Below are 17,078 nucleotides of genomic sequence, written 5' to 3'. Positions count from 1 at the left end.
GTACCGCAAATATGGCTGCCAAATTAATGGAAATGGCTGCCATCATGCGTTGGTCATTGTGTTTTTTTTCCACACCTCTGAGCGACAAAAGTTTTGCCGACATAAGTGCTAGTGTAAATATGGCCTTACTGTGTGCAGTAACTGTAGTTCTTTGAGATATGTTCTCCATATGCACGTTCCACAACCTGCCCTTCCATCCCCTCTTCCAAAAGTCCTATTATAAGAGATGCTACAGTGAGAAGGAACTGAATGCCTTCATAGAGGATAAAGAGTGTATGCACACCCTATAGGTGCTGCTAGCCAAAATAACTCAGATCTCTAGCACATAAGGCACCTGCGCACTAGCAGTGGAATTTGCATGGGGACAATACATCTCAAAGAACTCTAGTTACTATACATGGTAAGTAACTTTCCTTTATTTTTAGAGACTGAAAGAGCTTTCTTTTATGGATATATGTACACTGTATACTCTACATGTAGAGGAAGATTTTCAGTGCACATATGGGACTTGGTTGTATCATGAAATTGCTTTACAATGGGAGTTGTAAAGCTTTTATGTCTTTGAAAATCTTCCATGCAATTATTTAATTTCCTTATCATAGACAAAATAATCCGTAAGAGATGTTGTTTAAACCAAACCTTTCTTCTCACAGTCTTGATTCTTGGTGCACTGAACACTGTAGATAATCCTCCTCTTGTAGTAATGGAATAATTTTCATAATAAATTAAAAGAGAAGTTAAAAATATGGAAAATGTCTCCACAATATTAAATCAGTCCTAAGGATTGTTAGAGAAACCCTCCCTATCAAGCATATTATTTGTAGGAATGACTTTGTTGCATTTCTGGTGTCTCAAATAACCACCAACCACTCAACAAAAAATGTTTACCCATTTTAAAAACATTTTGCAGTGGTGATCACTAGGCATGATTTAAAAAAAATAGCTTTCCACAGACGCTTAATCTCAGTACTAAAATAGTTTTTAACTGATGTTGCCTTTCCATTAAATGCGCCCGTCCCATATTATGATGCATTTTTTATAGATATCAAAAAGTGCACCATATGCTACTGATAACATCAATTATCACAACACAAGAGAAGGATGTGAAAACCTAAAGAAACGCATGCCTGAAAAAAATGAACATGTGAGAAGAATGTTGAAAGTAAATTCTATAAGAAATGCTGAAGCTGCAAGGTTAGTAACAAATACCATAAACCTTAAAATTTGTTCTTAGAAAACACTGTGGGGGCATCCTTCTGTTTTATGAGTGTGAAGATATAAATAGATTGCTTTGCTGTTCCACATAACAGAAACATCCCTCATCTTTATAGAACAAAATAAACTCGCCTAGTAAAAAATAAAATCTAGTTCTTAACGGCTAAAAATGGTTCATGAAAAGAACAGTTATTCTCTCTTCAAGACTGGATCTGCATCTGAGCTGCATCCATTTCAGAATCATTTGTGTATAGTGCAACTGCAATAGCATGTGGTCATAATAATAATGATATTGTACTAAGGGCTTGTGTATACTTACAGTGCTGCAGCAGCACAAGCGCACTGGTGCAGCTGTGCTGCTCTAGCACTTAGTGAAGACACCACCTATACCAACGGGAGAGCTTCTCCAGTCACTGTAGGTACTCCACCTCCCCAAGATGCGGTAGTGAGGATCACTGGAGAAAGCCTCCTGTTAACATAGCACTGTCTACTCAGGGGTTTAGGTTGGTATAACTAGGTCGTGGAAAATCCACACCCCTGAGCAACATAGTTATATCAACATTAGTTCCTAGTGTAGACCAAGCTTTATGCACCTATCTTTGTACATGTTAAGGCAATGAATGTGGGCCAGAGAACTGGGCAGGGATTGAATGTAAGTGGTTCTTGTCATCTGGGCTGAAAGGATCCCAACTAATTGATAGCCAACTCTCAAAAGGTTAAACTGGGATAAAAGTTTGCATGTTTATCTGAATTACTTTGGTGTGTAAATCAGACTGGAAAATCTCTTAAAAACACAGACTTCTTATGGGAGTAACAGAACTTTCTAGTTCTAGTCTAGCCCCAAGCCATTGAAGAGTGTGAGAATGAGAACAAATCCCAAAGGTAAGTCATTTTTTTTAATCTAAAAAAAATCAGGTTCCAGTTTTGGAAAAACTTCAGGTGATTTTATTTTATTGACTTTTATTTTATTTGCATCAATTTTTTAAATAGAAAGCATGCTGGTGCACTCCAGGTTTGTACATTTAGCAGTTAGTCTATAAACTTCTGGTATGCAGTGAAATATGAGATTAACTGGCCTGAAATGTGCAACTATATTATGACTAATGGACAGTTTGCCATTCTTACTGATAGATACTATTCCAGGGGAAAACTACTGAACAGATTGACCTAAATCAAGAACTATTGTTGCCAGTCTTAATTACAAGTACACTGTGCTGTACCCTGGAGTAATGAGGAAAAGATATGGTTATAGTTACTACAGTTACAGCCTGGCCCATCTGTTCATTCAATCAAGTGTAAGGAGTGGAGAAACTAAGGAAAACTACCACAAATAGGTTTACTCAATAATTATTAATATTTAAATCCTATTCTTGTATTGTATGCTATTGGTATTAATCTTTTACAGGTCTTTGTAAATAATTATTTTCCTTCTGTGGGACTGAATTGTAATATTCCTCTCACATTCAGGCTTTTCTTTGGCAGTTGTGGGCAATACTTTAGATCTGCAATGCAGTCTGTGCATGCTGTTCATTGCTCAACTGCTCAGATTGGTCAGAGTGCAGTAGCAGCTTCCAATGTTTCTTTAGCATTCCTCCTGCATTGTTTCATTAAACTTCACTTGCTTGCTGCTCTGCCCTGCCTACTACTGCTCTCCTGCACTTCTGCCTTTCAGGCCAGCTACTTCTGCTCTTTCTTCACAGCCCGTCTTCACATACATATGTTTTGGGAACATGGGTGTTTCTTCTCAGTTCCCTCCCTCACTACTGGAAGCCTTCAAGAAGATACAGTTTCTCCTTGCATAATGACAGGTTTCAGAGTAGCAGCCGTGTTAGTCTGTATTCGCAAAAAGAAAAGGAGTACTTGTGGCACCTTAGAGACTAACAAATTTATTAGAGCATAAGCTTTCGTGAGCTACAGCTCACTTCATCGGATGCATTTCGTGGAAAAAAAAAGTTTTGTTTTGTTTTTTTTTCCACCAAATGCATCCGATGAAGTGAGCTGTAGCTCACGAAAGCTTATGCTCTAATAAATTTGTTAGTCTCTAAGGTGCCACAAGTACTCCTTTTCTTTTTGCGAATACAGACTAACACGGCTGATATTCTGAAAAGAATATCTGAGGAACAGTGGGGGGTGGGGTGGGGGGGAGAAATAACATGGGGAAATAGTTTTACTTTGTGTAATGACTCATCCATTCCCAGTCTCTATTCAAGCCTAAATTAATTGTATCCAGTTTGCAAATTAATTCCAATTCAGCAGTCTCTCGTTGGAGTCTGTTTTTGAAGCTTTTTTGTTGAAGGATAGCCACGCTTAGGTCTGTAATCGAGTGACCAGAGAGATTGAAGTGTTCTCCAACTGGTTTTTCAATGTTGTTATAATTCTTGACATCTGATTTGTGTCCATTCATTCTTTTACGTAGAGACTGTCCAGTTTGACCAATGTACATGGCAGAGGGGCATTGCTGGCACATGATGGCATATATCACATTGGTAGATGCGCAGATGAACGAGTCTCTGATAGTGTGGCTGATGTGATTAGGCCCTATGATGGTGTCCCCTGAATAGATATGTGGACAGCGTTGGCAACGGGCTTTGTTGCAAGGATAGGTTCCTGGGCTGGTTGTTCTGTTGTGTGGTATGTGGTTGCTGGTGAGTATTTGCTTCAGATTGGGGGGCTGTCGGTAAGCAAGGACTGGCCTGTCTCCCAAGATATATGAGAGTGATGGGTCGTCCTTCAGGATAGGTTGTAGATCCTTGATGATGCGTTGGAGAGGTTTTAGTTGGGGGCTGAAGGTGATGGCTAGTGGCGTTCTGTTATTTTCTTTGTTGGGCCTGTCCTGTAGTAGGTGACTTCTGGGTACTCTTCTGGCTCTGTCAATCTGTTTCTTCACTTCAGCAGGTGGGTATTGTAGTTGTAGGAATGCATGATAGAGATCTTGTAGGTGTTTGTCTCTGTCTGAGGGGTTGGAGCAAATGCGGTTATATCGTAGAGCTTGGCTGTAGACAATGGATCGTGTGGTATGATCTGGATGAAAGCTAGAGGCATGTAGGTAGGAATAGCGGTCAGTAGGTTTCCGATATAGGGTGGTGTTTATGTGACCATCGCTTATTAGCACCGTAGTGTCCAGGAAGTGGATATCTTATGTGGACTGGTCCAGGCTGAGGTTGATGGTGGGATGGAAATAGTTGAAATCATGGTGGAATTCCTCAAGGTCAAGTAATTTCCATGGGTCCAGATGATGAAGATGTCATCAATGTAGCGCAAGTAGAGTAGAGGCATTAGGAGACGAGAGCTGAGGAAGCGTTGTTCTAAGTCAGCCTTAAAAATGTTGGCATACTGTGGGGCCATGCGGGTACCCATCGCAGTGCCGCTGACTTGAAGGTATACATTGTCCCCAAATGTGAAATAGTTATGGGTGAGGACAAAGTCTCAAAGTTCAGCCACCAGGTTAGCCGTAACATTATCGGGGATACTGTTCCTGACGGCTTGTAGCCCATCTTTGTGGGGAATGTTGGTGTAGAGGGCTTCTACATCCATAGTGGCTAGGATGGTGTTTTTAGGAAGATCACCAATGAATCACCAATGCCCCTCTGCCATATACATTGGTCAAACTGGACAGTCTCTACATAAAAGAATGAATGGACACAAATCAGATGTCAAGAATTATAACATTGAAAAACCAGTTGGAGAACACTTCAATCTCTCTGGTCACTCGATTACAGACCAAAGCGTGGCTATCCTTCAACAAAAAAGCTTCAAAAACAGACTCCAATGAGAGACTGTTGAATTGGAATTAATTTGCAAACTGGATACAATTAATTTAGGCTTGAATAGAGACTGGGAATGGATGAGTCATTACACAAAGTAAAACTATTTCCCCATGTTATTTCTCCCCCCACCCCACCCCACCCCCCACTGTTCCTCAGATATTCTTGTTAACTGCTGGAAATAGCCTACCTTGCTTTTTTTCCACCAAACGCATCCGATGAAGTGAGCTGTAGCTCACGAAAGCTTATGCTTTAATAAATTTGTTAGTCTCTAAGGTGCCACAAGTACTGCTTTTTTTTTTGCGAATACAGACTAACACGGCTGCTACTCTGAAACCTCTCCTTACAGTGTGTATGATAAACCCATTGTTTCATGTTCTCTGTGTGTGTATATCAATCTCCCCTCTGTTTTTTCCACCAAATGCATCCAATGAAGTGAGCTGTAGCTCTCGAAAGCTTATGCTCTAATAAATTTGTTAGTCTCTAAGGTGCCACAAGTACTCCTTTTCTTTTTACAATTTTTCCTGTTATTCACCACTCTACCCTGGGCACTCAGGCCCTTGTGTTCAGGCCGTTTAATCTGCCCTCTCTTGCAGCAGCATCGAATGAAATGGTAATTTACTCCCAGTAGGGGGTTGAGCCACATACACATATATTCTAATGCTCCTATATAATAAAACAAAGAAACAATAAAACAATGAAACCAGTGTCATTTTAAAAGTGTGCTATGAAACTAAGCTCCTATAGCATTAAGGTCCTCAGAGTTCTAAAGCCTTCAGTTCTTTTATCTTTATTTAAAAGTTCTTCAAACTAATGTTTATTATATATACTTACACACCAAAAACTGCATTGCAAAGTCAAGCACTCAAAAATTAGGAAATGGCAGAATTAATGTTGCCTGCGCAACTTTAATTGTCCCTCTTTTGTATATGCATTATGACAGCCTTCAACTACATAATCACACATTTTTTTACCCCACGTAACCCCTCCCTCATTTTGTGCACAGAATGGATAGTGCTCACTAAATGATGATCTAATTAATAGTTTGTTTTATCCTCGTTGTTCAGAGCGTGGTCCCATGTCTTATCTACTGCACACTATTCAAACCCTGCTCTGAAGATAGAATTATTAATTTCCTCATGGGCTGTTATTCGGTGCTCATCACTATAGTATTTCAGTGCTTCACAAACCCGTAATGAATTTGCTTTCTCAACACCATTGTGTGGTGAAGTGTTGTTATTAGTTCCATTTAACAGATAGAAAACTGAGCCACAGAGAGATTAAAATCAAAATGCCCACTAATTTTGAGAGTCCAATCTGAGGCACCTACAGCCTGAATTTTCAGAGTACTTAGCATTTCATAGCACTTTACACGTTCAAAGCACAGCTCCTTATGACTTCAGTTGCAGCTGTCAGTGCTTAGCCAATCAGACCCCAAGGCCTCAAGCTGGGCACCCAGAAAATGACAAACACAAAATTATAGGCCAGCTTTCAAAAGTTTTGGTTTAAGTGACTTGACCAGCATTACATAGGAACTCTATGGCAGACGCAAATTCATTTCTCTAGAGCAGCATTCAACTGCTTGAACTATGAAACGACCCTTTCTATTCCTGCAATCCCTTGCCTCCTTCACTGCATGCTTTCCAACTTCTGCAACAAAGGAGACAGGGCTTTTGCAGACAACAGCCTACATAACCCTGATTCGTCCTCAGAGCACCATCCATCCTGTATGCTGAATGAGCTGGGGCCCTATGGAATAAAATGATATGTGATTATGTAATTGTAGAAAGAAAAGGAGTACTTGTGGCACCTTAGAGACGAACAAATTTAGTTGAGCATAAGCTTTCGTGAGCTACAGCTCACTTCATCGGATGCATCACGAAAAAGCTCACGAAAACTTATGCTCAAATAAATTTGTTAGTCTCTAAAGTGCCACAAGTACTCCTTTTCTTTTTCTGAATACAGACTAACACGGCTGCTACTCTGAAACCTGTAATTGAAGAGTATAACATAATGCATTCGCACAACTCTGTATTAACCAATGCAAAGAGAACTGAACTTTTGTTTTTGTTCCCCTGGATTATGTTTATATGCAGCAAAGGTTTAAAACTAGTTTTCTGGTTCTTTTATATTAATTGAACCTTTGCACTTCCAATCTATTTTTATCCTGTTTGTTCAGACCCTTCAGAGAAAAAGAATTGGAACAACGCATCAAGCAACATACACAAATGATGAAAGAAAGAAGAAAAAAGTCAAAAGGGACACCCCAAGAGGAAATGCAGAGAGCAAAACAAGAGTTTGAAATTGTAAGTGTCATAGCTTCCCTTTGACATACAGTGCCCTCCACTTAATTCAGTCATTGGTTTAATTTGATTTTTCATGAATTTGATCAAATTCTCAGGCACCAAACGCTTTGTATAAAAATACTAATTTCACATTTGACTTTGGTTACTTTACATCAAGATTATTATTGCATAATTCAATGATTGTGTATAGAAAGTTGCAGTTTCATTAAGATTGAAGCTAAAATCTTGAACAAGATAGAGGAAAGAGTCCAAGAAAGACATAATAGATGGTAAAAGGTGAATGCAACTACAAGTGATGTAGACATTTTGATATTATAAGAGCTACCATGTGCTGTGCAAGTTGCTCTATGATTATCATGTAGCTATAAAGATGAAATCCAAAATTTTCAGAAATGGGAACCTACAGTTAAAATAAGGACTAAGAAGTCCATATTTAGACATCTAAATAAGTGGCCTGATTGGTTAGGTAATATCACATTTTAGCCAAAATCAGAATGAGATGCTTCATGATAAAATAGGCCTCTATTTTTCATTTAGACTATTGTATTTTTTAATTTGTTTTCTGTATTCAGTAAAATCCAGCAGTTCCAAATCAATTCTTTAACCAGTGACTGATTCTGCAACTGCAGGCTAGGCAAACCCAGATTGTCTGTTTGTTCATTTCTGTGAGGGATTGCTATATGCTGATTTAAATCAAATAGTTCATTTTCCAAGTTTCTATATATATTTAGTTTAAATTTTTAAAGATTTTTATAAGATTTTTTAAAAGACTATTTTGGAATAGACTGCCAAGGTCCCAATCCTGCAAAGATTTGTGCATGTACTTCACTATAAATTTTATAGATTAAGTGAGTGCATAATTCTTTGCAAGATGAGAGTCTAAGAGCATGTCTACACTTACGTCCGGAGCGATCGATCCAGCAGGGGTCGATTTATTGTATCTCCCTCCCCCGCCCTCCACCCCCAAATGTAGACCAGGCCTAAGAATTTGTGAAACCTACAAATGTATTACACTGGCATATTAAAACCATCCATTTCATTACACTTTACAAAATTCAAGATGTGCTTAACAGCAAAAGGGAAGAAAATGTTATAAAAAATTAAAGTACTATCTTTAAAGAATGTAAAACTTTATGAAGATTTATAACATCTACCATGAATTTCCTTCAAAATTCAGGATTTATTACAATTTAAAGAATAATGTATATGTAGGAATATGAATCCTGCTTTTTCTTATACTGGCAAAGGAGTAAATGTATGTATCAGTGTGAGGATTAAAATACCTAGAAATAACATTTATTGTTAACAGGAATCATGCATACCATCATAGGCCTGATTTTCAGCCATAGCCTCTATTGGTTTCAGAGTAGCAGCCGTGTTAGTCTGTATTCGCAAAAAAGAAAAGGAGTACTTGTGGCACCTTAGAGACTAACAAATTTGTTTGAGCATAAGCTTTTGTGAGCTACAGCTCACTTCATCGGATGCATTCGGTGGAAAATACAGTGGGGAGATTTATATACACACACAGAGAACATGAAACAATGGGTTTTATCATATACACTAAAAGAAAAGGAGTACTTGTGGCACCTTAGAGACTAACAAATTTATTAGAGCATAAGCTTTCGTGAGCTACAGCTCACTTCATCGGATGCATTTGGTGGAAAAAACAGAGGGGAGATTAATATACACACACAGAGAACATGAAACAATGGGTTTATCATACACACTGTAAGGAGAGTGATCACTTAAGATAAGCCATCACCAGCAGCAGGGGGGGAAAGGAGGAAAACCTTTCATGGTGACAAGCAAGGTAGGCTATTTCCAGCAGTTAACAAGAATATCTGAGGAACAGTGGGGGGTAGGATGGGGTGGGGGGGGGGAGAAATAACATGGGGAAATAGTTTTACTTTGTGTAATGACTCATCCATTCCCAGTCTCTATTCAAGCCTAAGTTAATTGTATCCAGTTTGCAAATTAATTCCAATTCAGCAGTCTCTCGTTGGAGTCTGTTTTTGAAGCTTTTTTGTTGAAGGATAGCCACGCTTAGGTCTGTAATCGAGTGACCAGAGAGATTGAAGTGTTCTCCAACTGGTTTATCAATGTTATAATTCTTGACGTCTGATTTGTGTCCATTCATTCTTTTACGTAGAGACTGTCCAGTTTGACCAATATACATGGCAGAGGGGCATTGCTGGCACATGATGGCATATATCACATTGGTAGATGCGCAGGTGAACGAGCCTCTGATAGTGTGGCTGATGTGATTAGGCCCTCTGATGCTGTCCCCTGAATAGATATGTGGACAGAGTTGGCAACGGGCTTTGTTGCAAGGATAGGTTCCTGGGCTGGTGGTTCTGTTGTGTGATGTGTGGTTGCTGGTGAGTATTTGCTTCAGATTGGGGAGCTGTCTGTAAGCAAGGACTGGCCTGTCCCCCAAGATCTGTGAGAGTGATGGGTCGTCCTTCAGGATAGGTTGTAGATCCTTGATGATGCGTTGGAGAGGTTTTAGTTGGGGGCTGAAGGTGATGGCTAGTGGCGTTCTGTTATTTTCTTTGTTGGGCCTGTCCTGTAGTAGGTGACTTCTGGGTACTCTTTTGGCTCTGTCAATCTGTTTCTTCACTTCAGCAGGTGGGTATTGTAGTTGTAGGAATGCATGATAGAGATCTTGTAGGTGTTTGTCTCTGTCTGAGGGATTGGAGCAAATGCGGTTATATCGTAGAGCTTGGCTGTAGACAATGGATCGTGTGGTGTGATCTGGATGAAAGCTAGAGGCATGTAGGTAGGAATAGCAGTCAGTAGGTTTCCGATATAGGGTGGTGTTTATGTGACCATCGCGTATTAGCACCGTAGTGTCCAGGAAGTGGATCTCTTGTGTGGACTGGTCCAGACTGAGGTTGATAGTGGGATAGAAATTGTTGAAATCATGGTGGAATTCCTCAAGGTCAAGTAATTTCCATGGGTCCAGATGATGAAGATGTCATCAATGTAGCGCAAGTAGAGTAGGGGCATTAGGGGACGAGAGCTGAGGAAGCGTTGTTCTAAGTGAGGACAAAGTCATAATGTTCAGCCAGCAGGTTAGCCGTGACATTATCGGGGATACTGTTCCTGACGGCTTGTAGTCCATCTTTGTGTGGAATGTTGGTGTAGAGGGCTTCTACATCCATAGTGGCTAGGATGGTGTTTTTAGGAAGATCACCGATGGATTGTAGTTTCCTCAGGAAGTCAGTGGTGTCTCGAAAATAGCTGGGAGTGTTGCTAGCGTAGGGCCTGAGGAGGGAGTCTTCATAGCCAGACAATCCTGCTGTCAGGGTGCCAATGCCTGAGATGATGGGGCGTCCAGGATTTCCAGGTTTATGGATCTTGGGTAGCAGATAGAATATCCCAGGTCGGGGTTCCAAGCGTGTGTCTGTGCGGATTTGTTCTTGTGCTTTTTCAGGGAGTTTCTTGAGCAAATGCTGTAGTTTCTTTTGGTAACCCTCAGTGGGATCAGAGGGTAATGGCTTGTAGAAAGTGGTGTTGGAGAGCTGCCTAGTAGCCTCTTGTTCATATTCCGACCTATTCATGATGATGACAGCACCTCCTTTGTCAGCCTTTTTGATTATGATGTCAGAGTTGTTTCCGAGGCTGTGGATGGCATTGTGTTCTGCACGGCTGAGGTTATGGGGCAAGCTGCTTTTCCACAATTTCAGCCCGTGCACGTCGGCGGAAGCACTCTGTGTAGAAGTCCAGTCTGTTATTTTGACCTTCAGGAGGAGTCCACCCAGAATCCTTCTTTTTGTAGTGTTGGGGTGTGCATGTAAAATTGCCTATGCACATACTTGCACCCACACTTCGCAGGTGCAAAAACCTGTGTGCGCTCGTTTGAACTTGTCTAATGCAAGCACATACTTAAATATTAGAATTAACATCTGCAAATCCATGTTTGACTTTTGTGGTTGCAAACTCTTAACATTGGCACACAAGCCATTTTTAAATTGTATACACAGGTGTTCTACCTGCGAAGTGTAAATGCATGGATGTGTGTATGCAGTTTTGCATGCACACAAATGGAAAATGTTTAGATACACTGCTGAAAAACTGGCCCGATAAATCTATGCAATTCCTTCTTCGGTTAAATATATAATATTATTCAGATAAATTAGACTTTTTAAAAACTTGTTCTGGTTATTTTATTTCATTTTTTATCATAGGCTGAAAAGCTTCAGGCTGAGCTAGCACAAGTAAAACAAGAACTTCAGCAGGAGTATCGGTTTACTGCCTTCACAGGCGAGCCTGTTCCTGATTCACCAAGAATGCAGCCTCATAATATCTTTTCTACCATAAAATTTTAATTGTCTGAAATTCTTTCAAGAACATTTGTCTTACAATATCCATCTGTATTGGAAAGCTTCTTTTCAGTAGGCTTTATAAGTGCTCCTTTTATTACCTATTCTTGTTGATTGTGTTTAACAAAGTTTTAAATTAGAATGATAATTAATCATTCTATCTTGCCCATTCAACCAACATAATTTCAGTAGATTTATAGTTACACGATTATAAAGTGTTTTTGGTGTTATATTGTGTTTCTTTTACTGTTTCTTTCTGACCTTCTTAAGATCCCATTCTGCAATTTTTACTCAAGCAAACCGCCTATTGAAATATGCTTCAGTTGAAGTTTTGCCTAGGTGGGAATTGCAGAATGTATCCTTTACATTGTACGTTATTTGGGGCAAGAAACTTTTTTTATTTGTATGTTTATTAAGTTAAAACACCATGACCACCTATAGTGCTATATCAATTAATAATTTAAAGAATAATGTATCCCCAGCTATGCACTATATCTTAAGGCTGCAGTTGCATCAGGGGATTCTGGTGTCATAGCCACAACATTAGTAATTGTTATAGTGTGGCTCTGCTATCTAAGGATACTTTTCAAATGCAGGAAGATCCTGGGCACTAGAAATATGATTGTTTGTTTATTTTTCTTCAATGAATAAAATATTTAAGTATTTTATTTTCAACTTTCTTTCCCCTAGGTGGCATCACTTTCTGTCTCCAGCACAATGATGTAGGGCTTGGATCCTGTTTGGAGACAGTGGGAGCTAACAGCTCCAAAAGTGATCAGCTGCAGCTGGAGGGAATGTGCTGCCTGCTGCCCTCCAGTCCAGGAGGGAGATCCAGATGTTGGCAAGGCAAGGGAACCACTGAAGAAAACAGGAGAAGGAGAAGTGTTGGGAATATTCTGCTATAGCTAGTAACCTCCCCCCCCCCCACCCCCATTTGAATGAGTGGAGAGGAGACAGGAAAGGACTGGAGGAAGGACTTCTAAAAAACCATTGTAGCCAGGAATAGAAAGCAGCTGAGCAGGAAGCCAAGAGCATAGCAAGAGTGGGGGAGAAGAGCACCCCTATATGGGAGATAGGTGGGATACTGATTGGGATGGGGAGGACAAGGGACAACCAAACAAGCCATCTGTAGGGAGAAGAGGAAAAAGGGAATAGGGCTGGAGTCAGTCCTTTTGAAGGGATCTATTATCAATCAATTCCTTCCCCAGTCTCCCAGCAGTTGTGTCTGTAGTACACCAGCAAATTCCTCTAAGTAGCTCCCTTGCTTTGTCAGGATCTGGATCACCCAGCTGGTGAAGGGGAAGCAAGTGACAGATTATCTCAGGCTGCTGCTAAATGCCTTCAGAGCTGTCATCCTCTGAAATCTAATCCCTTCAATATCAGGCTGCAGCCAGAAAGTGGGGCCTTCCAAAGGAGAGAAAGAGAAAAGGTAAAAATAAAACATTTGAGCCTGAATCACCACAGTGTGACACCAATTGTATAGGAGTGTTACTCCATTGAAATCTGTGGAGTTACCTAGATGTAAAACTGGAGTAATGCAATAGTGTATGAAGACCTTCTGCCTTTCTTTTCAAAGCAAAATCCCCATTATTTATTGTACTAATGCCCAGGAGTCTCCTAAATGTAAAAGACTTTAGTATTTAAAATGGTGCTAATGACCCTTTAATATCACGAGAGCCCCAGAAGGAAACAGTGGATAATTTCTGAACATTATGTCTGTTATTTCATTTTATATATTGAAATACAAGTCTTCCCTCCCTGTCTGGTCTTTGGCTTCTCCCCTCTCAGCCTCCTCTCCTTGTTTCTAGAGTCATTTGTCTTTCTGCTGCACTCCATGCCTCTCTGGGGTTTTTCACCTTTCTCCAGCTTGAGGGTGTAAATTTAAAATTTACCTGAACTCCAAATGTCTGTGATTACAGTTTGATTGAAATATGGCCTGCTACTGGGGCACAAAATCAGGGTCATGAAACAGCTCTCTGGTGGCAGGAAGCAGTGCTAGAGTTGAATTCGTGGTTGGTGGGAGGAGGGGTTCCTGTGGGGAAAATGAGGTGCAAACCTGTGGGGTGTCCTGTAAAGGAATTTTTTTTTCGAGGAAGAGGATGGAGAGGACAGAGAGTGGCTGGTATTGCTGGTTCTTCAGAATATGTGGCCGAGTTTGATCATGTCTTAATCTGCTCCTGGATACATACAGTTTTACATGTTCATATTTTGGAGTCAAATACTGATTAATAATAAGGATTCAATACCTACTGAGTCAAGTTCTGCTCTCACACAAGTGTATAGTCCGGAGTAACTCCCTTAAGGTATGTCTACACTACCTGCTGGGTCGGCGGGCAGCAATCGATCCAGTGGAGGTCGATTTATCGCATCTCATCTAGATGTGATAAATCGACCCCCAAGCGCTCTCCCGTCGACTCTTGAGAGGCACAGGCAGAGTCGACGAGGGAGCGACAGCAGTCAACTCACCGTAGTGAAGACACTGCGGTGAATAGGTCTAAGTACGTTGACTTCAGCTACGTTATTCACGTAGCTGAAGTTGCGTAACTTAGATGGATCTCCCCGCAGTGTAGACCAGGGCTTAGTTTCAACGGAATGTCTCTGGATTGGCACTGTTGGAAATGAGATTGCAATTTGGCCCATCTTTGTGTGTGACTGCTAACACTGTAAAATGCTGTTTAATCATTCTGTTCACTGTTTCCATATATACTAAATGTGTAGCAATGTACATTTAGCCGTTAAAAACGCTAACATTGAAGAGAAAATACAAAGCACGTGTATACTAATCACTTAAATATAAAGTGATCATATAAAGTCAACAAAATTATTTTTACCTGAGCACTAGTTATTTTTAAATTCAAGACTATTATTAAAATAATTTGTTCTTCTAAATACACTTATAGTTCATACTGTAATCCTAAATTATATTGCCTAAATAAATTGCATTAGTGTGTAAAGATGTATAAGATTTTGGGTCTGGCCAGATTATTTAAGTGGCTTGTTTACTGTTGTTGTAAAATCTGCATTGTAAGCTGTTTTGCTCAGTGTAGCATACACTTGCCTCTGCACCCAGTCACTATTTTGGCTGGTGCAAAGGTGGGAAAAGGCCACAGCTCACCATCATTCTGCCTTTCCCTGCCTTCTCTGAAGATGCTAGCACCCGTTGTGACACTGGCCACTGCCTAGCACTCCCCTGCCACACTATGTGTGGCCCCTACAGACGTATGTGCAAACGGGGGAAACCCCCTGTGCCCTCTTTCCACTCTGCACAGTCTTACTTTGCACGAACATTATGGGCCAACTTTGCCTCTTGTTTGTCCATCTTTTTAATAGAAATGTCACTCAATCTACTGTCAGTTGCATTGATATAGATTCAGTGTAAATAAGGTCCATAGAGTTGCTTTGAATGTACATGAGTGGAACTGAAAGTAGAGAGTGTTTTTTTATCATTGTTTTAAAGCTTGGATTTTATGAAAAGGGAACAAAAAAATAAAATATCTTGATACTTGAACCTTATGTTTTCTCTGCATCAAATATCAGTGAGATAACATCAGCATTGTTTAATTTATAGTCTCTTACTTTTATTGTACCAGGAATTATGTAAATATCAAGTCTTGTAGACTTGTAGACTTCCAGTGAATGTGGAACATCTTGCTTTCAATGATATTTCAGAAGGTTGTTTTCCTTCTGCAGCTCATTCTGGATTTCTCTGTCCTTGATAGTGCCAATATTCTTTTTTGTGTTTTCACATTGCTCTCAATGTATTTTCAAGGTTCTGAAGATCAACAGGAAAGTCAAGGCTGATTGTCTGAAATCTATAAACTGTCCTCTAGGTACTATGGTTAGCACATAAAGTGGTTTCCACACTAAAGTACCAGGTCAATGCCATTTTTTTCAATTTTAATTTTTGCCATTTAAATTAACAGAGAAGAATCAGGTACAGCACCTTGAGCAGTGAAGGTAAACTTTTGCTACTTTATTTGGGCAAGTCTCTATATGAAACCGCCCTTAATCTTTAAAAAGTGAATAGTCGGAGCCCTATTCTGCAGTCCTCAGTGAAGCAAAGTTCTCATTGCCTTCAAAGAAACTTTATTATTAGCATACTTTCAACTGTGTAGATTAGGTCCAAATGTGATCTTGAATAAAACTAGTATGAGCTTATTAAAAGTAATCCAGTATTTGTAAAGGGTGATCAATAGTTCAGACAAGTCTTACTTCAATGGGTACTTTTCAAAATTTAGAAAAATGTAAGGTAAATATAGAATTGAAAATAACAGAATTATGCGAGTTTAGAGTTTGATTAACACCAAATGTGGGGGGTGAACTGCCTTTTGAGAAGTTCTTGCTCATATCCAACATGCAGATGCAAGCCATCATGGGAGTGAGGAAGTCCAGAGTCTAATTCTGGCTCTGTCATCAACTTGCTATGTGTTACTTTGCAGCCACTTCTCTCTGTAAATGGAGATATCTGTACTTATCTACCACAGGGTGTGGTGAGGATAAACAAATGTTTCTATTATTCTTTCAATTTGTAAAACCCTATAGCACTGATTACTAGTAGATTGTACAGAGTTAGAGTGATTGACAAATTTGAATTAGGGAAAAAAAGCTTCTCTTTAGGGCACTTTTAAGAAAGGAACCTAGCTTTGTCTTTTGTTTGGTTGTTTCCCCTCCCCCTTCTTTGAAGCACTGAGCCAGGATCACAAATTAGGTGCAAAATGACGTATCTCACATGATCTATTTCCTACATTTGCAGGTGGACTAGTGTAGGTGGACTTTAGGCGTTCTTGCCTTGTATGTGATGTGCAGCTTAAAAGGCTTTAAAAGTTATCAGAGAGGTTTGTCTTGCATGATTCTGTTCTGGATCAATAACTCTGATTAATGGGAGGTAGAGACTCAGCAGTGTTTTTCATTTGATTTTGAACAAATATAAATGAGATTATTTATTACTGTGTGGGTTCTATTTGTATCTTCTCTGACATTTTCTGCTTAAACAGAAGTGTTGAAGTGAATTCATATTCTCTTATTCCCTTTTCAGGAGTACCAAATCTCCAAGAGGGATTGTGGGAAAGATGTGCTAGCACAAAAATGAATCATGTTCTGTCTTTGTACGGGCAGCAAAGAGTGGTCAGTTCAGGCAGTGATGATGGTTAGCAGAGATGCAGTTTGGTGCACTAATAACCATTTTTGACTTGTAATTCATTCCTACAAATTGAAAAATACTGATTTCTGGGGATATGGCAGAACAGAAGTAGCACCTCTGACATAAGTGCTGGAACTAGGGATGCTGTCGCACCCCCTGGATTGAAGTGGTTCCTTCATATACAGGATTTACAGTTTGGTTCAATGGCTCTCAGCACCCCCACAATACAAATTGTTCCAGCATCCCTCACTGCTCTCATAAAGATAAATAAGTACTTAAGGAACCAGACTACACTACACTTTCACTTTCAAGGTCTTTTATGACTGTG

At 39.8% G+C, this 17,078-nt stretch overlaps 1 protein-coding gene across 1 annotated transcript in view; it reads left to right on the top strand.

The window, feature by feature from the left end:
* LRRC27 (leucine rich repeat containing 27) overlaps window positions 1-17,078 on the top strand; it is a 66,379-nt gene extending 49,301 nt beyond the window's left edge. The window contains exons 9-11 of the mRNA XM_038410214.2: window positions 1,043-1,194; window positions 7,159-7,285; window positions 11,476-17,078. Of these exons, the coding sequence (XP_038266142.1) occupies window positions 1,043-1,194; window positions 7,159-7,285; window positions 11,476-11,616 (420 nt within the window). The 3' untranslated portion in view covers window positions 11,617-17,078. The remainder of the gene's footprint in view (window positions 1-1,042; window positions 1,195-7,158; window positions 7,286-11,475) is intronic.

Source organism: Dermochelys coriacea, chromosome 7 (assembly GCF_009764565.3).
Source record: "Dermochelys coriacea isolate rDerCor1 chromosome 7, rDerCor1.pri.v4, whole genome shotgun sequence".
NCBI classification, from domain to species: domain Eukaryota; kingdom Metazoa; phylum Chordata; order Testudines; family Dermochelyidae; genus Dermochelys; species Dermochelys coriacea.
This window is presented reverse-complemented; position numbering and strand designations above follow the sequence as displayed.